This window comes from Natrix helvetica (genome assembly GCF_964273705.1).
Source record: "Natrix helvetica genome assembly, chromosome: 1".
Classification (NCBI taxonomy): domain Eukaryota; kingdom Metazoa; phylum Chordata; class Lepidosauria; order Squamata; family Natricidae; genus Natrix; species Natrix helvetica.
This window is the reverse complement of record NC_138548.1, coordinates 19248429-19273190: the sequence shown is the minus strand read 5'-3', so window position 1 is coordinate 19273190 and position 24762 is coordinate 19248429. Positions and strand designations below refer to the sequence as shown.

The 24762-nt window shown below is 41.4% G+C and overlaps 1 protein-coding gene across 1 annotated transcript; it reads right to left on the bottom strand.

Annotated features, from left to right (window-relative positions):
- Nucleotides 1-3339: 3339 nt before the first annotated feature.
- On the bottom strand, nt 3340-13154 carry LOC309385036 (uncharacterized protein). Its single transcript, XM_081939097.1, has 4 exons — nt 12603-13154; nt 9596-9674; nt 4399-4459; nt 3340-3748 (listed from the first exon to the last, which is right to left on the bottom strand). The coding sequence occupies exons 1-4, from the start codon at nt 13002-13004 to the stop codon at nt 3622-3624; spliced, it is 669 nt and encodes a 222-aa protein (XP_081795223.1). The 5' UTR covers nt 13005-13154; the 3' UTR covers nt 3340-3621.
- Nucleotides 13155-24762: the final 11608 nt, after the last annotated feature.

The window sequence follows — 24762 nt, the reverse complement described above, 5'->3', positions numbered from 1 at the left end:
CCAAGTGGCCTCAACAGCTCTCAGAGAGAGTGATAACGACCAGATGACTGCAAAGAAATACAATCCTTACACACACACACACACACACACACACACAGTGTGCACATCCTTTCACAACCTATCCGTCCATCCCTCCACCATCCAGTCTCAAATGATGAAGCTAATGATGAAGTTAACAGATTGACAGAGTTGGAATGGACCTTGTATGTCATCTAATCCAACCTCAGCCCAAGCAGGAGATCCTACACCATTTTTGACAGATGGCAGCCCAGTCTCTTCTCGAAAGCCTCAAGTGATGAAGCTCCCACAACTTCTGAAGGCAACTTCTGTTCCATTGGTTGATTGTTCTCACTATCAGAAAATTTCTCCTTATTTCCAGGTTGAATCTCTCCTGGATCAGTTTCCATCCATTATTCCTTATCCGGCCTTTGGGTGCTTTGGAGAATAGCTTGACCCCCTCCTCTCTGTGACAGCCCCTCAAATATTGGAACACTGCTATCCTGTCTCCCCTGGTCCTTCTCTTCAATAGACTAGCCATACCCAGTTCCTGAAACCGTTCATTGTATGTTTTAGCCTCCAGTCCCCTAAACATCCTGGTTGCTCTCTGCACTCTTTCTAGAGTTCTGCACTCCTTGGATGGGAAGCAAAACATTTTCTTCATCAACAAATAAACAATCCAGTTGCCTTTCGAATAAAGCACCTTTAAGATAACTATGACTTGGATGGCTGAGAATCTCCACAGACACCACCCCCACATCACATACTCCATTCGGGGGAGGGAGGGTCATCCTAGTTCCCTTTTCCATGCTGAGGGCCCGCAGGTCTAAACTCATAATGTACCACTGGAAAAGATCCAGATCAGCTTGGCTCTGTACTATCCAGGCCCAAAGGTATCAGTCAGGTGGGGGTTTCAAATTTTTTTAGAACCTCTTCTGTAGGTGTGGCCTGCTTTGTGGGAGTGGCTTGCCGGTCATGTGATTGGGGTGGGAGTGGCTTGCCAGTCATGTGACTGAGTGGGAGTAGCTTGGCAGTCATGTGACTGGGTGGGAGTGGCCAACTCCCAAAATGTGGTGAAACTCACTTAACAACGCTCTTGCTTAGCAACCAAAATGTTAGCTCAGAAACTCTGGCATTTGAAGCACGCAAGTCTTAAAGCTACAGTCAAGTTACAAGACCCTTGCACCCCTAACCCTTTAGAAAAGAAAACCCCAGGGGTGTTCAAACTTGACAGCTTTAAGACTTGTGGACTTCAACTCCCAGAATTCCTCCTCTCGCTCTTCATCTTGATGATGTGCGGACGGGTGGGGGGAGGGAGATGGAACCGGTTCTAAACGGCACTGTAGATTTGTGGAACCTCTTCTATAGGAGAGGTTAGAACTGGCAGGAACCCACCCCTGGTATCAGTGTCCTTTTTTCCCTCAGTTTCCAATTTCTCAACACAGAGCTTTTTTCAAAAGCAGGTTGTCCCAGACCTTTGAATTGTTTCTTATTATCAGATGGGTAGTATAGGTTGGGAAAAAAAGGTTGGTTTCATTTTTGTGATGTTTAGAACAAACTGGGAGTAGTATTTAAAGACATTTCTGCAGCTTTCCTAAATCTTTGTTAAATTCTCTTTTAACCTAGGTCAGGGGTGTCCAAACTTGGGAACTTTAAGACTTGTGGACTTCAACTCCCAGAATTCCCCAGCCAGCATTGCTGGCTGGGGAATTCTGGGAGTTGAAGTCCACAAGTCTTAAAGTTCCCAAGTTTGGACACCCCTGACCTAGGTAACCATCACCACATTCCTGGCAAAGCACAGAAAAGGAGTAGAAATAGAAAGAAATTAATAGCATGAGATATGAGGAAAAAACGAGCTCCAATTATATCTAAGGTAAAAGGTAAAAGTTCCCCTCGCATATATGTGCTAGTCATTCCTGATTCTAGGGGGCGGTGCTCATCTCCGTTCCAAAGCCGAAGAACCAGCACTGTCCGAAGATGTCTCCGTGGTCATGTGGCCGGCATGACTAAATGCCGAAGGTGCGCAGAACGCTGTTACCTTCCCACCAAAGGTGGTTCCTATTTTTCTACTTGCATTTTTATGTGCTTTTGAACTCCTAGGTTGGCAGAAGCTGGGACAAGTAACTGGAGCTTACTCCGTTATGCGGCGCTAGGCATTCAAACCACTGAACTGCTGACCTTCTGATCTACAAGTTCAATGTCTTAGCCACTGAGCCACCCATATGTACTTCGTACCAAAACGACTCTCTTTTCTATCCTTGCAAACTCATCCTTAATTCCACTACATCAGGGGTGTCAAACTCACATCGTCACGGTGACATATCGGAACTTTTTTTCCCTTCGCTAAACCGGGTGTGGCCAGTGGGTGATGCATCGGCCTGGGGGCCGGGAGTTTGACAGTCCTGCGCTACATCCATCCATAATTTATTTTTTATTGTTTAAATCAGGTTTCCCCAACCTTGCCAACTTTTTAAGATGCATGGACTTCAACTCCCAGAATTCCTCAGCCAGCCATGCAGCAAGCCATCTCTTACAGAGAATCCTAGACTTACGACTACAACTGAGCCCAAAATTTCTGTTGCTAAGTGAAACAGTTAAGTGAGTTTTGCAGCATTTTATTATCTTTCTTGCCACAGTTGTGAATCATCGTAGTTATGAAGTTCGCAACATGGTTGTTAAGTGAATCTGGCTTCCTCATTGACTTTGTCAGAAGGTCGTAAAAGGTGATCACATGATCCCCCCAGGACACTGCAACCATCCTAAATTATGAGCCAAGCATCTGAATTTTGATCACATGACCATGGGCATCCTGTAACGGTGCTAGGTGTGAAAAAGTCATGAGTCACTTTTTTTTCAGTGCTGTTGTAACTCCGGTCACTAAACGGATAGTTGTAAGTCGAGAAGAACCTGTATTTGCTATATTTCTTTCACCATTCCAACATCTTAAAAGATCTTAATCTGTTTTCCCACCATAAAAGAGAAAAAAAAACCCAATATCATTTCCAATTAATATATTTTACTTCGGAACTCTAAGGAAGGTTACTAAAGGAGACCACAAGGTGTGAGCCTCTTAATAAGGAATTAAATCTGTTCTTCCTTCATCTTGGGGGGGAAATGATACTATTGGTTTGTATCAACTTTCCACATTTTCGGGCATGTGTTTATATGTATTTATATGGGTATGGCTTTTCTTTCCATCAAGACTAGAGTTAGCAAAGGTTGAAACTGAAACCCTCCTGCATGATCAAAGCATCTTGGTCTTCTGGAACATTAACATGAGAAACCACCAAACCATCAGAAAGCAATGAAAGTTGTCCCAATTTGACACTCACCAGGTATAGGTTATTATTAATATAATCAAAAATGATCTTTATTTGCCAAGTTCTGTGTAACATTGCAATGTAATACAAGCTCTAGCAAATCCACTGCCGTGGCCAAAAATTTCAAAAGTTATCACAGTATAGATGTCCAAATCTGGCATCAGAATCAGGTTCCTGTCTTAACGAGGTGCAGCTCAGAAGTCTCCAAAATCCACTTGCAGAAGGAGGAGTGTGGTTATGCAGATGAAGTAGGGTGAGACTTGACACCTGTGCACCCCCCCAAACTTGGCAATGTCCAAATGGACTAGAGGAGAAGGCCAGCAAGGAGAAGTGAGAGAAGGACCATAGAAGGCCCGAGGAGAAGGCCTCCCTTGGAGCGCTCCAGAGGTTTATGTTTCATAAGCTGATCCTCCAGATCCTGAATCTTCTTTCTGGGGAAAGAGAACATTGTCGCATTAGAAGAATATTTTTTAAACAGTTGCACTCAGGACCCCTTCCCGCCTTTCAAAATCACGGAGGACTCCAAAAAAGCTTTGGTTTGCATGGGTCATAGTTCTCCATATTTTCTGTATTACGTTAAAATGCCTGTATTTCTATAATATTTACTTATTGAATCATGCACAAAGAACAATGTAAAGTCCAATAGCTAATAATATCAATTAAAAAAAATTTCCAAGAGAAAAACGTATTTTTAATAATGAAAAATAATGATGAGAAAATGACAGTGTTTTAAATTTTTGAAAATATTTTCAATGTCTGGCAAATCATTTTGAATTTGTGGACCCTCAAGAGGATCTTGGTGAACTTTGAATTTACGATGGCCAATTATGCAGACTACAGTAGGTAATAGATTAACAGATAAATGGGATGGTGACCATGCTATTCAAGAAAGTTAGCCATGGTACTTACTCATCTGGAGACAATCTACCTTGGAAACCTGAGGCTAAAAAGAAGAGAGGAACATCCCCCTCTTACCTGGTTCTACATTTCCTGAAATCACCTGGTTGTCTATGAATTCCCAGCAGGGAAATTATTCAAAATTTAAAAGTGAATATATAGAATCATAATTTTGTGTTCTTACTGTTGTTGCTCCTTCATCTGTTGTAAATTGGAGAGTTGTTGTTTAAGCTGTTTAATCTCCTCTAAAGAAAGGAACCAAAAGTCACAAATTATCTTCTGCTTCTTAAACTAAGTTTATATTGCAGTATCTTTCCCCCAAACTAAGTTTATATTGCAGTATCTTTCCCCCATTCTCTGCGATTTCTTTCCTTTATATTCAAGCATGACTTACAGTTCTCTTGATATTATTGAAAGGTTGGGCTTAAACGCTTCCCTTCCAAACTTTCACACAGCATATCCAAAGTAGCACAGTGCCTCTTAAGCATCTGATAAATTGACCCAGGGATTAGAGATACACGTTTTGGTGCTCCAAAAGTCAAATGGTACCGGAACCTCTCCAAGTTATTAATATCAAGGTAGAACAGGCTCAAATCAGACTACAATTCCATTTTTTAAAAAATGGGTTTAGCTCTTAGATCATTTCTGATTTGCCAAGTATATCAAGGGCAACCAATGTAGGGCTCTGACTTTGTCTAAGAAAAGTCAGTTTCCCTAAACAGATGCTATAAGACTGGGGTTCAAAAAAGGAGTTTATTAGAGAAAGGGAAATAAAGAGAAAACAAGGGAAGGTTGCAATTGCACACATACACAAAATTCCTATTAAAGTTGAGAGGAGGAGCCAATGTTGCGATGAGACGACGTGCGATCTCAATGCTCTGAGATCGCCGTGGATACTTTTGCCGCTGGGTGGTCCAAACGGACCGAAACCGTCCCGCAGAGACGGTGAACAGGAAGAATACGTCTTGCTGATCTCAGGGACATCGCAAAGTCCCTGATCGATCCAAGAGAAGTTCTTCAAGCTGGCAACAAAAAATCCAGCCATTAGGCTGATGAAGTCGTGGCGGCTCCAAAACGGAAGGATATGGAAAGAGAAAGTGTTTCCAGCTGGTGAGGAATTTTTACTGTTTTAAAAGAGACTGCCTATAAAAAACTTAAAACTAATTTAAATTGTAGAACAGAAGAAATAAGCGGTGGAATTAAATTTGGAATGGTTTTGGACAGTAGCATTTTTAAATGCTATCTTCATGGATGGAATTTGTGCAAGCCTTTTAAAACGATTAAGTTTTCTTCTTCTATTTTTTTTCTTTTATTATTCTTTGTAACCTATGGACTAAAATTCTCCTCTTTCATTACTGTGGGTGTTCTTGTAACTCATTCAAGAATTGGACTTTTTTTTAAAAAAAACTTGAAATACAAAAAAGATACAAAAAGTAACAAAGAAGATTGCAACAATAATACTGCTACTCGGAGGCTGGAGGTTTGTATATTGGAAATGAAACACTCTTACTTTTCTCACTGATTATCCTGGCTTGGCACTCCAAGGTCTTACTGCTTGTTTATAGAGAGTGATAAGAAGAAAAGCATATAGATGTCCCTTTGAAGTATATCTTTAACCAGAGAAACGTGAAAATAAAACGTTATTGTGAATCTATGCTTAATCTTGTTAAAACCTTCCAAGCTAGAGCAGCAGTGTTTGTTAGCTGGAGATAATGGCACAATTTCAACAGCAGAAAGAAATTTTAAGTCTGCAAAAGATACTCTCAGAAATACAGAAATTATCAAACACATATGAGAGGATAGAGAAGAAGTTGGAAGACTTAGAGTATTTAACAGTAAAATATGATGAAGAAGTTGGAGATGTTTATTAAATGGAAAAAGTGATAGTTAAAATCCTAAAAATCGAAGAGGAAAATGAATGTGAAGAAATTAAAATTGCTGATATTTATGGTGATTGGTTTGTCTCTGAAAATGGAGAGTGGAATACTGAAATAGGAATTAAATGGAGGGGAAATCTACCCCAGATGGCAAGATACAGAAGAAGAAAAAACAAATGAATGTATGGATTTAAAGAGAGAAATTTTATTAGCAATATCATTGATAACACTACCGATAATCAAAGATAAGCCGATTAAGGAAACAGAAGAAGGGCATCAAAATTACATGAGAAATTTTATAAGCAAAGAGTTGCTAAGAGGAGTCCATACAAAGCTGATTAAGGAGATGATCAGAGGACTGACACCACAAATGGCAGAAGATATGAGACTGTTTTGCTACTGGAAAGATACAGGTTGATAGATGGAAGAGTATAATTTAAAACTAGTTAAACTTAGTGAAATTTAGTGACAATAGATATAGTCAAATAAATAATTGATAATGATAATAATGTATACAATGCGTAGTGGTATGATAAGTAATAATTGGATATGAATATTGAATGGTACCCATGAAAGGAAGATTGGATTATATATAAAGGTTAATAAAAAAGAACTAAGTTAGATACAGTTAAGTCTTGATTATTAGGGGGGAAATGTTATGATGCAGGATATAGTTAAATAAAGGAGGGATAATGATAACAACATATATACAGGTATGGGTATAACATAAGGAAACTCGATGTAAATTGTAAACAGTGATTTGGAAAGGATTAGAAAACTTTGTTATTAAATATTATGGATGTTTAGCTAGAATAGGACATAAGAATTCAGTGTTATTGGAGGATTTTAGAAATAGTAAATGAAATGCCAGTATGTGGTTATGTATTAAATCTTGGTATATTTTATGATGAAGGACGTTTAAACAATTATAGTCAAATGAAAATGGAGGTATGATGATGGTAACATGTATAAATATCTGAGTTAATATGAATTATGTTTGTTAACTGTGGAAGAGATGCACGAAAGCCTTTTTGTAACCAACTGATACACTTTCTACAGTATGTAAAGAAGGATGTGTTGTTTTTGTTTTGAAAATAAAAAATAAAAAATATTTATTGAAAAAAATCCTACTAAAGTGGACACCATCAGCTAAGCTAAACTCATTACTGTGGGGCCCTTGGTGACCTCGGAGCTTGGTTGTTTTCTTGCAGATGTTTCATTACCCAACTTTGTAACATCATCAGTGCTACTGATGTTACCTAGCTGGATAATGAAACATCTTCAAAAAACAACCAAACTCAGAGAGCAATATAATATACTACCAAGTATAAGTGGATAGACTCAGACAACACACTGTTCGCGAAGCACATATGTTTATAAAAGAAAAATGTATAAATAAAATATTTTTAAAAATTCTTTTTTTTTCATTTCTCACAGTTTTATTATAATTTCATCTGTGAAAATTCAGTCTGATAAGGCTCTCATGACCCTCACTAATTGATTAAAATCTGCTTTGCTTCTGCATGCATTCTCACCGTCTCTTCAAAGAGGATTGTTCTATACCCTGTTACGGGTTTGTTGTGTATGTTGGTGGCATTCTTGTCAAACATGGTTATTCCACAGCTTTATTCTCTATTAGGTAAAGGTTCCCCTTGTACATATGTGCTAGTCGTTCCCGACTCTAAGAGGGCGGTGCTCATCTCCGTTTCAAAGCTGAAGAACCAGCGCTGTCCGAAGACGTCTCCCTGGCCATGTGGCCAGCATGACTAAACGGCAAAGGCGCACGGAACGCTGTTACCTTCCCACCAAAAATGGTCCCTATTTTTCTACTTGCATTTTTACGTGCTTTCGAACTGCTAGGTTGGCAGAAGCTGGGACAAGTAACGGGAGCTCACTCCATTATGCAGCGCTAGGGATTCGAACTGCCGAACTGCTGACCTTTCTGATCGATAAGCTCAGTGTCTTAGCCACTGAGCCACTGCGTCCCTGACTTATTCCCTATTAGCATTTGCAAGATAGAGCCTCTGGTTCCCATAATTTAGGACATCACCCTGTCTAACTAGTTGCAACCCCCTCTTGTTTTCCCTATATTTTCCTTTCTCCAATAAACTCCTTTTTTTATTTTTAGATCTGGATAGCTGTTTTCATTGGTTTTGTTAGATAATCTCCCATTAAAAGTTTCCCTACATGCACAGGGATTACATAGTTACCCTTTCTGTTTCAGGATTGGCACTAATTAAAGTTTCCAGAAATTAAAAAGGCAAAGAACTCTCCAGTTGGACAACCTAAAGCAGGGGTGCCAAACTCGATTTCATTGAGGGCTGCATCAGGGTTGTGTTTGATCTCAGGGAGGGGGGGGCAGGGGGCGGAGGGGGCATGACCAGCGTGGGTGTGGTCAGCTCGACGCCACTCATGTCAGGGGCGCCTGTGGTGGCTCAAGCACTCTGCCAGCAAAACCGGGCTCCTGTTTTCAGCTGCAACGGAGCTCGTGAGGGCTGCATGTGGCCCTCCCTAGCTCAGTTTTCCCCGGAAGAGGCATCACAGTTGGGCCTTTGCTGTTTCTAGGGCAGCCGCGCCCCGCGGGCCAGATCTAAGTGCGCCATGGGCTAGATCCAGCCCCCGGGCCTTGAGTTTGACACCCCTGGCCTAGAGGGTGACACACTATCATTATTCTTATAGGGGCACCCTTGGGAGTCCCCTTGGTGGTAAATCAGCTTCATCAATGTGGTACTTAAGACTTTTTAAAATCTAAACACCTTCCCTTTATAGAGGGTTCTGCAATGGGGCTCAGAAACTGAATAATGGCAGCCCCCACTCTCCAACTGAACCCACATTCTTTACTTCTAATACTTCCCACGTTACTGTATACCAGGGGTCCCCAAACTTGCCAATTTTAAGACTTCTGGGAGTTGAAGTCCACAAGTCTTAAAGTTGGCAAGTTTGAGGACCTCTGCTGTATACCATCCTGCAGGATGTTAAAACCAGAACCAGGTTTTAATGAGGTGAAGGGAAGGCACCTTGCAGCTATATTTTCTCCATTGATTAAAAAAGAGTGTCAATTAATTTTGTCTTCATAAAGACCCCAACAATGCTGCTGATTCAGGAAATAACATGAATCCCAGAATAGCAATAGCACTTAAAACTTATATACCGCTTCACAGTGCTTTACAGACCTCTCTAAGTAGTTTACAGAGTTAGCATATTACCCCCAACAATCTGGGTGCTCGGGAAGGATGAAAGGCTGAGACAACCTTGAGCCGATGAGAATCGAACTCCTGACAGTGGACAGAGTTAGCTTGTAATACTACATTCTAACCACTGCGCCACCACGGCTCTAATGTCTTGTATGACTCAAATTACTGATGAAAATGTCACGTGGAGGCCGTCAAAACGTGTTCTAAGCAGGGACAAAGCTTTCCCCATTGTCTTAATCTACTATCTATGAGTTCTCTTCCAAAATTCAATCTATTATCACCCACCCTGGTCCCCATATGTCCACCTCACCTTCAGCCACTTTGTTTTTCTCCATTTCTCGCTGGACAGCTTCCTTCACTTGGGATGTGGCATTTTTTTCCATAGTTTTCTAGATGAAGACCAAAAGGAAAGGTATCTGTCAATTCCGACATTGTTTTGTTGAACCTTCTCTTTAAGACAGGACTAGTGTCCTAAAGTAATAGTGCTGAGATGTATCGGAGCAGAAGATCAGAATCGTGCAAGCAACAAGTATTCTCTATAAGAGAAAATTTTGGAGTTGAAAAAACAAGAGGAAGCGAATTTACACTTTTGAACTCATACTAGAAGCCTCAAGATCTTCCCCCTTTAAAGGGGCTTCTATAGTTTGTAGATACTATAAATCTTACTGATGGAGAAGGGGCTTCAGGAAACCAATGGAAAACAGTCGCATAGTGCCTCCTTCTGTTCAGTAGCATTTATAGCATAATGGTAAGTATTTTGGATATCTATGGAATTTCGCAGTCATCCCTGAAGACCTCTTCAAGGAAAAACCAAAGAAAGCCCAGTTGCCTTTGGAAAAAAAGCACCTTTGAGACAATCTAAGTATTTTGTTTCTTGGAATTCTGAATGAGAAAATGGCCTGAGAGGCTTCTCAGGAAGTTATTACACATTACATCCCTGGCAGAGCTGGTTTTCTGGTGTCTATAAAGGACAGCTGAAGAGTCACTTTTTTGAAATATCTGTTCAGGAAGTCTGTGTGTGTGTGTGTGTGTGTGTGTGTGTGTGTGTGTGTGTGTGTGTAGTGGGGGGAGGGGGGGAGACGGGAGACAAAAGGGTATTTTTTCAGATACCAAGAGGCCCAGAGGTTGTTTACTTGACCTTCCCTCCCACATATGCCTATTCTCCCTCCCATGACCGACTCAGTTTAATTAATTTCACCATTGTTTTAAACCTACTGAAGTTTGTACCAGGAACATTTTGAGAAACTCAAATTGTTCTGCTGAATTCTTGGAATTATGCTTGAAACCTGCCTGCCTTTTTCTTTCTTTCTTTCTTTCTTTCTTTCTTTCTTTCTTTCTTTCTTTCTTTTTCTTTCTTTCTTTCTTTCTTTCATCTATCTTTCTTTCTCTCTTTTTACCTACCTACCTGCCTACCTACCTATCTCTGCTTTCATTTATTTTCTAACATTTCTAGAGAATTCTTGATGGTATCCTAGGAAACCAAGAATGAAAGAGAAAAAAAACATTTAAAAAAATCACTTAGGACAAATAAAAGTTGGTTTTGTTACGATGAATAGATTTTTGTCAATCCATTTTACCATTTAAAGTTGTCTAGCAGAGAACTTCCTCTGTAGCCAGAATCTGGCAGGGTTTCCCAATCACTTCCATGGCATCATGTCAGAAAAATAAGCTATCATCTAATAGACTGAAAGAATCTCAGTTTGGGAGGATCTGCTTTATGCTCAAGAGTTCCCTTTGTGTTGCTTCTTGGATTATTAACTTAGCCTACAACTACAGTCAACAAGTTGCAACTGATAGCTGGAGATAAGCATTATTTATTGTTAATCATTGATTAGGTTCAGGAGTTAGAGGAATATTATTGTTTTTGTCAAATGAAACCATTTCCACTTTTTACTTAGTTCTTACAATTTGTTTTATCCTTTTTTCAAATTAATGCAACCATTAAAAGTCCTTACAATATACTAGAAAAAGAGAGAGACTGGTAGTAAATATTGTAAACGTATTTGCCAGAAATTTTATTCAGTAAAATCTGAGATATATAATTTCATTATTTTTGTTGTCTTTTAAAATTTCCTACCAATAGACTAGTTGTCTGAAATGATTCCATCTAAAAGGGGAGCCAGCCATTTTTTAAAAAAAAAATCAAGTACTGTAATAATCAAAAATAATGATAGGTTTATTTAATTAATGACCATCATGTCAAAAGATTCAAACTGACCTACAGGATTAAAACATCATGGGAAAAAATGCAAATACGATAGGAAATCAAGGAGGGGGCAGGAGGATATAAACCAGTTCCAGGCAGCCATCATCCATCAAGTTTTCCTCTTTTGACTTTTGCAGTTTTTCTTGCATGGATCCTTGGCCTGACTGTGCTTGCTTACCAACTCACAAGATAGGAACCTAGAAGTTAAGCCAGAAGTAGATAACCTCCAGATGTTTTTAACTTCAAGCCTCAGCCAGTGGGCCAAATCTAGCCATTGCTATTGAAAACAATCAGAGAGAACAATTGAAATCTGACAAGACTACATACACATAATTTTCCTGGATTTTTACATGGTTTTTTTGTGTATTGCTAGCTGGATGGCCATCTTGTTCTTTTGGTGGTTGTTCTTATTTTACTTTATTTTTTTAATTATTCATTATTTTATTTGATTGTTTGTTATATTGTGACTCACCCAGCATTGTCTGGACTGTCTGGGGAGGCTCCTAAATTAATCAAGTCAAGTCATGTCTGGGAAAGGCTCTTAACATTAAGTCAAACCATGCCAAGCTAAACTTTAATAAACTAAACTGTGGATTCATATGGGTGGCGGGGGGAGTGCAACAAAAAACAGAATAGAGTTCTTTATTGGCCAAGTGTGATTGGACACACAAGGAATTTGTCTTTGGTATATACATACTCTCAGTGTGCCTAAAAAGATATCAAAAGATACATTTGTCAAGAATAAAAAGATAGTGATAGTCAAGGTATCCAATCGTACTAGGAAACAATAAAAACAATAAAAATTGAAAGATACAAGCAACATGGTTATAGTCTTAGGTGGGGACAGATAGATACTAGGAAGGAAGAGAAGAATAATAGTAACACATTATTGGTAAATTATTGAAAGTTTTGTGGGAATTAGTTGTTAAGCAGAGTGATGGCCCAAGCTTGCTAACAGCATAGTGTTATAATTTGTCAATAATAATAATAATAATAATAATAATAATAATAATAATAATAATAATAATAATAATAATAATAATAATAATAATAATAATAATAATAATAATAATAATCGCAATAAGATAATAAAACGATTAGGCTGCTTTACCAGCTGTTCCTGACAGGAGCCCCAGTCCTCCCTCGCCTTCTCCAGGCTCCGGTTAGCGACCGCCAGTTCGGCTCGCAGCCCATCCCTTTCGACCCTCGCCTTCTCCAGGTCGCTCCCCGTCTCTTCCACGCGCTTCTGCATGGAGCCGAGGCTAGTCCGCATCTGGGAAGTTTGGTTCTGCAACTCCACTTTGCAGGCCTTCAGCTGGCTCACCGGATCCGAATACTGGCGCTGCAGGTACAGAGCCAGGAAAACGACGCAGAGGGCGATAGGGATGGCAAAGAGGACTGCGCAGCAAATCCTCCATCTCATGCCTGTGTAACAAGTCGCCCCCTTTGGCTCTGCCTGCAGTTTGGCCTTGGGGGACAGGGGCCCGCAGACGTCGGGGATCTGTTTGCCCATCGAGGAGAAAAATCGGCGGAAAGCCCCAGCAAAAGCGCTTCGCCCGCCCGTCCCTCTCGCTCGCTCTCTCTCTCTCTCTGGTGCCAGTGGAGACGCTCCAAAGCGAAGGCGAGGGAGAAACGAAACCGAACGAAAACCACATTCCGAGGCGCGGAGGACGATTGGATGTCGTGGGAGGGGAAATGGGGGGAGGTGCGTGGGCGAGAGGGCGATTGTTCTCCTTTGAAGATGGGACGCCTGCTGAGGTTTTGGCACCGCGATGCCATTTTTCCCAACCTTACAACAACATAGGGACACCCAGATCGCACCTCAGAGATAAATCAGATTTCCAAGACCAACTCAGAAGTATTGGGCAGACTTAAAGCATAAGATGGAAATACAGAGTTGAAAGGGACCTTGTAGGTCACCTAGTCCAACCCCCTCCTCAAGCAGGAGACCTTACACCTTTTCTGACATATGGCAGTCCAATCTCTTCTTGAAAGTCTCAAGTGATGAAGCTCCCACAACCTCCCAGGGCAACTTCTGTTCCATTGGTTGATTGCTCTCACTGTCAGAAAGTTCCTCCTTGTTTCTAGGTTGAATCTCTCCTTGTTCAGTTTCCATCCATTCCTTGCCTGGTCTTCTGGTACTTTGGAAAGTAGCTTGACCCCCTCCTCTCTGTGGCAACCCCTCAAGTATTGGAAAACTGCTATCATGTCTCCCCTGGTCCTTCTCTTCACTAGACTAGCCATGCCCAGTTCCTGCAACCGTTCATTGTATGTTTTAGTCTCCAGTTCCCTAATAATCTTTGTGCTCTTCTCTACACTCTTTCTAGAGTCTCAACATCTTTTTTTACATCAAGGCGTCCAAAACTGAATGCAGTATTCCAAGTGTGGCCTTACTACGGCTTTATAAAGTGATATTAACACTTCACGTGATCTTGATTCTATCCCTCTGTTTATGCAGCCTAGAACTGTGTTGGCTTTTTTGGCTGCCGCTGCAGGGTACTGACTCATATTTAGCTGTTTGTCCACTAAGACTCCCAAGATCCCTCTCACAGTCACTGCTATTAAAGAGGGAAAGAGGGAAGGGCAAGTTGAAATGGCTTTTGGCCGGAAGGGTCTGGGCCAAATTTACTCCAAACATCTTGAAGCAAATGATTTCCCCAAAAATTCAAAATCACTACAAAATAATAATAATAATAATAATAATAATAATAATAATAATAATAATAATAATGAGACACAGTATTCAAGTTACAGTCAATCCAATGTAGACTGGAGACACAATATTCAAGGTATTAAGGCAGGACAAAAAGTGAATTAAAATATAAAAGTGAGATGTGGCAGAAAGAAGATATAAAGACCTGCTTTTAAGACGTGTCCAAAAACAGGAAATGTCAAAAGCCCAGAACCACAGAGTTCAGCTAAAGTTCTTACAAAGCCACGTAGCCATTACCTGTGGCCCAAGACAAAAGGGGAAGTAAGACAGTATCTGCTTATAAGGCTTCTTTCCTCAAGATAACCAATAAGAAATGGGTTACGTCAGGGGTGTCCAAACTTGGGAACTTTAAGACTTGTTGACTTCAACTCCCAGAATTCCCCAGCCGGCTGGGGAATTCTGGGAGCTGAAGTCCACAAGTCTTAAAGTTCTCAAGTTTGGACACCCCTGGGTTAAGTGTTTCCGTGTTGCGCTGCTTTTGGGAAAGTATAAGAATGAGTGCTTCCATGAGAAGGGTTGTTCAGAAGTTCCATGCTAGCTTTTGACTAGCTTTTCTGAACCTGGCTGCCAATAAACTTCTCCTTGATCCTGAGACGTCTAAGCCCTGTTATTTTCTGCAACAGGATCAATGTAGACTAGAAAGGAACTTTTTTTTTTTGATCCTGAGCCTGTACAGGTAGTCCTCAACTTATGACACAACTGAAGCCCAAAGTTTATGTTGGTAAAATAAAAAACATTTGTAAATGAGCATTGCCCTATTTGGCAACTTTGCTTGCCACAGTTGTTAAGCGAATCACTGCAATTGTTAAGTTAGTAACAATTTAGTAAGTTATGTGAATCTGGCTTCCCCATTGACTTTGCTTGTGAGAAGGAAGGTAACAACGGTCATAAACATGAACCAGTAGCCAAGCATCTGAATTTTGATCACATGATCATGGAAATGATGCAAAGGTCATAACTATGAAAAATGGTCATAAGTCACATTTTTCAGTTGTCCAGATCTTTTTCTCATGGGCTGTAGGATCCTCCAATCCTATATCCTTGACTTCATTTTTTTTTTCCCCAACAAGAAATAGAGAAGTTTGTTTTTATCCCATTGAAATTCGTGTTGCAAGTTTCGGCCCAAAGTTTCAGATGGTCACAGTCCTCTTGAATCGTGATAACATCCCCTTCAAATTTGCTAAACCTGTTTCTAGCTGTCATCCAGCCATGTATAAATATGTCAAACAGGCCAGAAGAGAGTCCAGTGGTAGGGCCCTTGGTACTTCCTTCTGATTTAAAACGGAGCCATTAACATAGGCTCATGGGGTATAAGAATCCAACTAGCACGATATCCGTAACATAATTTGTTTATATATTTATTTGTTACATTGATCTCCTTTTCCAAAAGAACTTTTATGGGAGGTTCATGAATATAGAAAAATTAAAATAACTTTTGGTTTGTACACCAAAAGTACAAACATTATGGCAGTGGAATAACAGAATAACAGAATTGGAAGGGATCTTGAAGGTTTTCTAATCTAGCCCCCTGCTCAATCAGGAGACCCTATAACATTTCAGATAAATGGTTGTCCAATGTCTTCATAAAAAACTCCAGGGTTGGAGCATCCAAAACGTCTGGAGGCAAGTCATTCCACCGATTAATTGTTACTGTCAGGAAGTTTCTCCTTAGTTCTAGGTTGGTTTGCTCCTTGATTAGTTTCCACCCATTGATTCTTGTCCTGCCCTCAGGTACTTTGGAGACTAGGTTGATGTCCCTCTTCTTTGTGGCAGGCCCTTAGATATTGGAACACTGCTATCATGTTGCTCCTAGGCCTTCTTTCTCTTAAGCTAGACATACCCAGTTCTTGCAACCGTTCTTCATATGTTTTAGCCTCCAGTCCTCTAATCATCTTTGTTGCTCTTCTCTGCCCTCTTTCTAGAGTCTCCACATATTTTTTATATCGTGGTGACCAAAACTGGATGCAAAATTTCAAGTGTGGTCTTACCAAGGCATTATAAAGCAATATTTCATATTTCCTTGATTCTAGACCTTCTGTTAACACAGCCTAGGACTGCGCTGGCTTTTCTATCACTCCACCATTCCCAACATGGAGCACCTCCATTGGGTCTCCAAGCCAACCAGCAGAGCCAAAAAAGAGGTGGCCGGGGACGGGATGGGACTGATAGGAGATTTTATAATCTCAGAAAGATCAAATCCTTTACCTGGCCTGTGAGCCCAATAAACTGTTGAAAGAAATGTCCTTCTGGGTTCAGCTCCAAGTGGGGAAAAAGACACTGGAGACATGGAGGCTGCTTGGAAAGATGGTTTTAATGGTGGCAGGACCACATGGCTTGAGTCCTGAACAGAAAAGGTGATCACATGCTTCAATGTTGGGGAGAAGAAGAGAAGGAAGGACTGAGGTGCTGAGTCCCTGGTTTTATGCCCTCTCTTTGACCCTCAAGGCCTTTGACCTTGAGCTTGTCTTCTAATTGGTTGTCAGACTCCCATGGGGCTATGCAGGGGCAACTCTCTAGGGTGCGTTTTGAATCCAGATTTGGTTGAGTTCTCAGATGCCATGTGGTGAGTTGGGTAAAAGGCCAATACTATCATGCCTTAATCCCATCACTCTGGAGTTGGAGGGGAGAACTCTTTATTATGTAAAGTGAACTGGCTCAGGCTTTAATGGCTCATTGACAAAGGGGGATGGGCAGGAAGCTGCACGCAGCTATTCTGTCTTTTAAAACATGTTTCTTCCTTTTCACATCCAGAGAAATATTCTGCCTTTTCAATATTTCCTAGGATATTTTATTTTTCTGGGAGAGGGCTGGGTGATATCTTTCCACAAAACCACACTAAAAAGAATGGAAAGGTTTAAGGCTTTTATTTGCAAATAAAAAGTTGCCCAGAAGTAGATTCTACCTCTTTTGGAGCAAACCTCATTTATACAATTTTGAACGGTGTACATTTCACTATAAACCATTCATGAAAAACGATGTGATGCATGCATTCTCAGGAGCCATAGTAACATAGTTCAGCTAAAGGTTAGGAGGTATACTAAATCTTTTGCGTTGTCAATAAAGAACATTCCTTTGCATCTCAGTACCTGGGTGTTACCTATCATCTTAGCAAGCAAGCATTCCTAAATAAAAAAGGCAGATTGTTGTCCCCGGTTCTGGTCTGAGCCTGGTGCAGAGGCCGATGAAGGATGCTAGACACGAGGTGCAGGTTTCAATTTCCTTTTAATTGGAGTGCTCCAAGGAAAAGGGGCCCTGGCCAAAATGGCAAGGACCAAGAACAAAGGATTAAGAAAGCTTTATACATTTTCACTAAAGCAGAAGGCAGGGTAATAAGAAATAGCATCTAATAAACATTTTAGTAATGATCTACCAGTTTGTTCTATTGGTCTCTAGCCATTCCTATTCCTAAGCCTTGGCTAATGAATGCTACAGGAGTTATCTAATACACATACTGTTGCTCCAGGCCACCCCTATCCCTAACTTTTAGCTGAACTATGCAGGATGTCTAACTCTTCGTTACTGCTCTCAAACCTCTAACCACCTAGAACTGCTACAAGTGTTATCCGTGCATATTCTCTGTGACTAAGCATTCTTTGTTCTTGCCACACAGACTCCACAATTACAGTCTCCTCTCAATTATATGCCATAGCCTTGCTTTGTTTTAGCAGCAGGTCCAGTTTTCCTCTCTTGCTGTTGCATCTGCCTAATAGGCAGGTTGTTCCACAGTTAAGGGGCTACCAATCTCCCCCTGTTCTACTTTGGATGTCTAGTTTAATAGAAAGAAGGACTAGGGGAGACATGATAGCAGTGTTCCAATATCTCAGAGGTTGCCACAAAGAAGAGGGAGTCAAACTATTTTCCAAGGCACCTGAGGGTAGGACAAGAAGCAATGGGTGGAAACTAATCAAGGAGAGAAGCAACTTAGAACTGAGGAGAAACTTCCTGACAGTTAGAATAATTAATCAGTGGAACAGCTTGCCTCCAGAAGTTGTGAATGCCCCAACACTGGAAGTCTTTAAGAAGTTGTTGGATAGCCATCTGTCTGAAACGGTATAGGGTTTCCTGCCTAGGCAGGGGGTTGGACTAGAAGACCTCCAAGGTCCCTTCCAACTCTGCTATTGTATTGTATTGGTTAGATTGGGCTGCTTCTTCCTTTTTTCATAATAACAGATGCAAAGAAGGAATTGAGCAGTTCTGCTTTCTCCCCGCAGCTGCCTGTCCCCTTCTAGCCATCTGCTCCCATTAGTGGACCTATCATTTCCTTGGCTTTTTTCTTGTTCATATTGCAAGAAATGTTTTAAATTGTTGTTTGTTTGTTTTTTGCATTGGTTGCTACTTTTAGCTCATTCTGGGCCTTAGTTTTCCTGATTCCCTCCTTGCAGATTCAGGCTGTTTGTTGGTATTCTGCTTTAGCTTTTTTAATTTGATCTTTTTGTCCCTCAATTTGTCAGAGAGCTCCTTGTGCAGCCATGCTGGTCTCATCCCATGTCTTTAGTTTTTCTTTCTTTGTGTTATAGTTTGTGATTGGGCTTTCATTATCTCATTTTTCAGGGATTCCCAAATTTCCTGTCTCTGTTTCTTTCTTTCTTTGTCTGTTTCTGAGCTTCCTGAAGTCAGCTCTTTTAAAATCTAAAACATTCATCTGCCTTGGTTTAGTTACCTGTAATTGCATTATGGTGAATTCAAATAGGTAACTCCTACTCCTTCAACCATTTTGTGCCTATTAATAAGAAGTCCTGTACAGCTGTCCCTGCACAGTTCCTTTCTTTACCTTTTATATAGCAATAGCAATTTGACTTGTATACCGCTTCATAGTGCTTTTACAGCCCTCTCTAAGCGGTTTACAGTCAGCCTATTGCCCCCAACAATCTGGGTCCTTATTTTACCCACCTCGGAAGGATGGAAGACTGAGTCAACTTTGAGCCGGTGAGATTTGAACTGCCGAACTGCAAGCTAGCAGTCAGCTGAAGTAGCCTGCAGTGCTGCACTCTAACTACCTCAGCTCTTATATACTAAAGTTATCAGCTAAGAACATCAATAATCTTTTTGATCTTCCACTCCCTGCAGACTTTGTTTCCCAATTGATCTCACGGTCCTCCAATACTACAGTGGTATATTTCCTATACAGCTCAGGTATGATTAAATATAAATCACATAAAAAACTATTGTTCTATCTTCCCACTTTTAGAATATAAAGACATTACTAAAAAAAAAAATCGTCAAATATCTTGAATCCATTCCTTAACACGAGAAGATATGTAAACTTATCTGTTTGCCTGGTAGAGGGGACACTTTGATCAACGATGTACTTGTCACCTACTTAAGTGCTCTGAAACTATTTTAAGATTTCCTGATTGCTGTTTCATCAAAGAATGAACACTTCTGGTTTTACAGTTCCAACATTCTTTTTGTTCCCCATTTAGCCATAAAAGGGATACTTGGTTAAAGATTTCCAAGGCCTGAATGCAGAAGTTGTGCCAGAGCAAATAACACACATCACACACCCACACACACACACCAAACAGCAAGTGGTTTGATTGCACCATCACAATAAACATTTTTGCTTTTTCTGCAATAAGCAGGAGGAGGCTAATCAGACATTTTGATAGACCTGTAACCAGGGGTGGAATCAGCAGGTTCTAACAGGTTCTGGAGAACTAGTAGTGGAAATTTTGAGTAGTTCAGAGAACTGGCAAATGCCACCTCCGGCTGCCCCCAGAGTGGGGTGGGAATGAAGATTTTGCAATATCCTTCCCCCAGGAGTGGGGAGGGAATGGGGATTTTGCAGTAGCCTTCCCCTGCCATGCCCATAGAACTGGTAGTAGAAACTTTTGAATTTCACCACTGCTTGTAACCTGTAGCACATAAACATGTAGCTACCAACACAAAATACTATAAGCCACATAGATAAGAAGGAGTGTGCTTTCCATGCACGTGTATGTATGTATATACAATAATACAATAGTAGAGTTGGAAGGGACCTTGGAGGTCTTCTAGTCCAACCCCCTGCCTAGGCAGGAAACCCTATACCGTTTCAGACAAATAGCGTGTGTTTCTATTATGTCTAAGGAATAAAGATCACCATCATTTTCCCAGACTTACTTTCTTTCCTAGTATTTCTCAGCCTGAGCAACTTTAAGATGTGTGCACTTCAGCTGGCTGGCTGGGGAATTCTGGGAGTTGAAGTCCACCCATCTTAAAGTTGCTCCGATTGAAAAACACTGTCCTAGACATTTTGATGGGTGACAAAATATATTTTCAATTGCAACCTAATAAATAAATCTCAGAGTTTATCAGGCCATTGATCAATTAGGGGTTTAGACCAGTGTTCCTCAACCTTGGCTTCTTTAAGATAAGTGTATTTAAAATAGGTGAACTTGAATTCTTAGAATTCCTCAGCCAGCATAAAGCCCACCCACCTTAGACACTGGACAGGATATTGGGATTAATTCCTGAACCTGAAAAACTGGGCTATTTTTCCCCATTTCAGGTGGTTTTAAGGGACCTACCAGGTACCTTAAACCTCAGTGTTCACCAATCATCCCTGGATAGGGATTCCCCTTATAGAGATTTTTTTTCCAGGAACCCAGCAATGGTGAAGGTTATATTTTCCCTCTTTCTTTCTTGGCTGTATTCTACCAATTTGCAAAATGCTCTTTTTTAAAAAAAATATGTATAAATTAAAAGCAAAAGTGCATTTTAATGTCAACAACGTTTGGCTTTTATAAAGGATCATTTACATGTTCATTATTGTTGTGGGCTGCTGTAAGAAGACATTCAAATAAAAAGAATTCCCTGTGATGCAAAAGATAGACATGCTTGAAAATGTTTGTTTTCCTCAGAAAGGGACTTTCTGGTAGGTGATGTCACACTTGAAAGAAAATGAAACTTCACTCCCCCCCCTCCCATGTTAATGAAAGAGGGAATTAATTTTATGCAAACACAGAAGACAGCTGGCCCTTGACAACCTATCTATCCTTTGGCCACATTAAAGCCCTTGAGTTGGCAGAAAAGTATGCCAAGTATAAGATACGTTGGCATATTGTCAATCCTTCTGCAAAAGTAGGGAGACTGGTGAAAGGTGCTGTCTTACTTATATTGTACTCTTAACTAAGTTAAGAGAAGAAAAAGTGGGATACTCTGGATGTTACACCTGGCTGGATTTGGTATGTTTGGCTTTGCTAACATGGAGATTATACTTATAGCACTGCTTATATCTAGACTAAATCCGAGACATACATCATTCATTCACACGCACACGCACACACATGCATGCGCGTGCGCGCACACGCACACACACACACGGCAGTACGTCAGGGTGGGTGGCTGAAGTCTGCAGCAGCAGCCACTACTGGTTCCCCCGAACTAGTAAGAACCGGCTAAAACCTCTGTTGCATGCATACAGTTTGAGAAGGATGGGGTAACTGTGTGCGTATGTGTGCATGTGTGTGAGAGAGAAACAGACAGAGAGACAGAGAGAGAGATAAAGAGAGAGAGAACAAACAGCAATAGCATTTAGACTTATATGTTGCCCCCATGGTGCTTTAGTATACAGCACTCTCTGGATGGGTTACAATGTAAGCATTATTTACATATTGCCCCCAATAATCAGGGTCCTCATTTTACCGGTTGAACTGCTCGGGATGAAACTCCAGGCTGTGGGCAGAATTTGTCTGCAATACTGCATTCTAACCACTAGATGAGCTCTGCCACTAGAGCTCATTTACATCATACATTGTAAGTACAATGAGCGTATGTGCATTGCAACTAATAAAGCTTTGCTGATACTTTAAATTCACTGGGTCTCTGTGTATTCTAAAAAAACTCTGTGTATTCCAAAATACTTCAGTTGGTTGGAAGTGATTTGTGTGTATCCCTAACATATTTCCTGGCGGTCAGCTAGGAATGTGAATAGGTAGCCCTCAACTATTCAAAGTTAGAATGGTATTGGAAGAGAAAAGAATTATGACTGGTCCTCACAATTACAACTGTGTAATTGGAATTTGGGTGCTTCCCAAATTTCCCCTTCCTACTCTGTTATTCTATGTTCCAAGTATGAAATGATAAGAAAGACAGAGGTCTGTCTAATGTCAAGAAAGCATGAGATCATGGACGACCAAGAACTGTGTCACCTCTCTGTTCCTGTCATGGAATCTCAGAGTTTGGGAAACTTCCTGAAGCATCCAGTCCTAAACTGGATTGAATCCAATCTAGAGGAGCTAAAACAACCAAGGAGAGGATGAATTAGAATCAATCAGCACCAAAGGCCTTTGAAGGCCATGAGGGTTTTTGAGGATTTAAAAGGACTGTCTGACAGAGAGACTTTTATCCCCCAGCCCCCAATTTATGTCTTGACCTTTCTAATGGATTTTTAGCATCTCCTTGCTTTTTTATTTCTTCCTGCTGACCAGGCTGGAGCCTTGTCTGATCCTAAATACATCAGACTCTTCTATCTGCATCTAGATGCATTCTTATGTACAGATGGTCCTCGACTTACAACAATTCATTTAGTGACCTTTTGAAGTTACAATGGTACTGAAAAAAGCAACTTTATGACCATTTTTCACACTTATGACTATTGCATCACCCCCATGGTCAGGTGATTTGCAAGCGGATGCTAGACAACTGGTTCATATTTATGATGGTTGCAGTGTCCTGGGGTCGTGTGATCATCTTTTGCAACCTTCGGACAAGCAAAGACGATGGGGAAGCCAGATTCATTTAACAACAATGTTACTTATTTAACAACTGCAGTGATTACTTAACAACTGTGGCAAGAAAAGTCGGAAAATGGGTCAAAACTCACTTAATATATTTCTCACTTAGTAACATAAATTCTGGGCTTAATTGTGGTAGTAAGTAAAGAACTACCAGTACCAGAGGTGCTGCAGTTTCCGCGTCACCTCGATGAATCCGATTATCTAGACCCACGCCAGTCCGGCTTCCGACCCGGGCACAGCACTGAGACAGCCTTGGTCGCGTTGGTTGATGATCTCTGGAGGGCCAGAGATAGAGGTTGTTCCTCTATCCTGGTCCTATTAGATCTCTCAGCGGCTTTTGATACCATCGACCATGGTATCCTTCTGCGCCGGCTGGAGGGGATGGAAGTCGGAGGGACCGTGTTACGGTGGTTCGATTCTTACCTCTCGGGCCGGATGCAATATGTGTTGACAGGGGGGCAGAGATCGACCCCGAGGCCACTCTCTTGTGGGGTGCCGCAGGGGTCGGTTCTCTCGCCCCTTCTGTTCAATGCATACGTGAAGCCGCTGGGCGAGATCATCCGTGGTTTTGGGGTTGAATACCATCTGTACGCTGATGATACGCAGCTGTACATTTCAACCCCAAACCACCCCAACGAGGCTGTCGCAGTGATGTCCCGATGTCTGGAAGCCGTCGGGGTCTGGATGGGGGACAACAGACTCAAACTCAACCCCTCCAAGACTGAGTGGCTGTGGCTTCCGGCACCTCGGTTCAGCCAGCTGACTCCATCGCTGGCCATAGGGGACGAGCTACTGCCCCCTGTGGAACGAGCACGCAATTTGGGCGTCCTCCTAGATGCCCGGCTGTCAATGGATGACCATGTGGCAGCCGTGGCAAGGGGGGCGTTCCACCAGGTTCGCCTGGTGCGCCAATTGCGCCCCCTACTGGACCGGGATGCCCTACGCACAGTCACTCATGCGCTGGTGACGTCTCGCCTAGATTACTGTAATGCTCTCTACATGGGGCTTCCCTTGGGACGCGCCCGGAGACTGCAGTTAGTCCAGAACGTGGCCGCGCGGGTTATCATGGGGAGGTCTAGATACTCCCACGTAACACCGCTCCTGCGCGAGCTGCACTGGCTACCTGTGGTTTTTCGGGTGCGTTTCAAGGTCCTGATTACTATCTTTAAAGCGCTCCATGGCTCAGGACCTAGTTACTTGCGGGATCGCATCCTCCCACATACATCCCTGCGGCCAATCCGCTCTCACAGGGAGGGCCTTCTCCAAGTGCCGTCCACTAGGCAATGCCAGCGGGCGGCGCCAAGGAGTAGAGCCTTCTCTGTGATGGGCCCAACCCTCTGGAATGACCTCCCCCCCGACATTAGAACCACCTCGGACTTCCGCTCCTTCCGACAAAAATTGAAGACTCACCTGTTCCGACTAGCTGGCCTGGCATGATTATAAATGTTACATCTATGAACTCCTGGTAGCATATTCTCATCTGGTTATTTTAAGGGTAATGTTTTAGTTTTAATTGTTTTTAGCACTTTTAGCCTCATATTTATTCTTCTGTACAGTACTCTTAATTTTAACCTCCTCCACATACATACATATATTTATAGTTCTATTTATATTTGTATTTTATCTGTGATTTATTGTGGACTGTACACCGCCCCGAGTCCCTTTTTGGGAGAGGGGGCAGTTTAGAAATGTGAATAAATTTATTTATTTATTTATTTATTATTCATATTTATAGACCGCCCCCTCTCCCGAAAGGGACTCGGGGCGGTGTACAGTCACTAAAATGCGTTATAAAATACATACATAAAACAGTTAAATAATTAAATACGTAGGTGGAG

Coding starts and splice junctions, on each gene's coding strand:
- LOC309385036 (XM_081939097.1), bottom strand. CDS start 13,004: ATGGGCAAACAGATCCCCGACGTCTGCGGGCCCCTGTCCCCCAAGGCC. Junction 9,675..12,602: donor GCTCCTGTCAGGAACAGCTG/GTAAAGCAGCCT, acceptor GTCTTCATCTAG/AAAACTATGGAAAAAAATGC. Junction 4,460..9,595: donor GAAAAACAAAGTGGCTGAAG/GTGAGGTGGACA, acceptor TCCTTTCTTTAG/AGGAGATTAAACAGCTTAAA.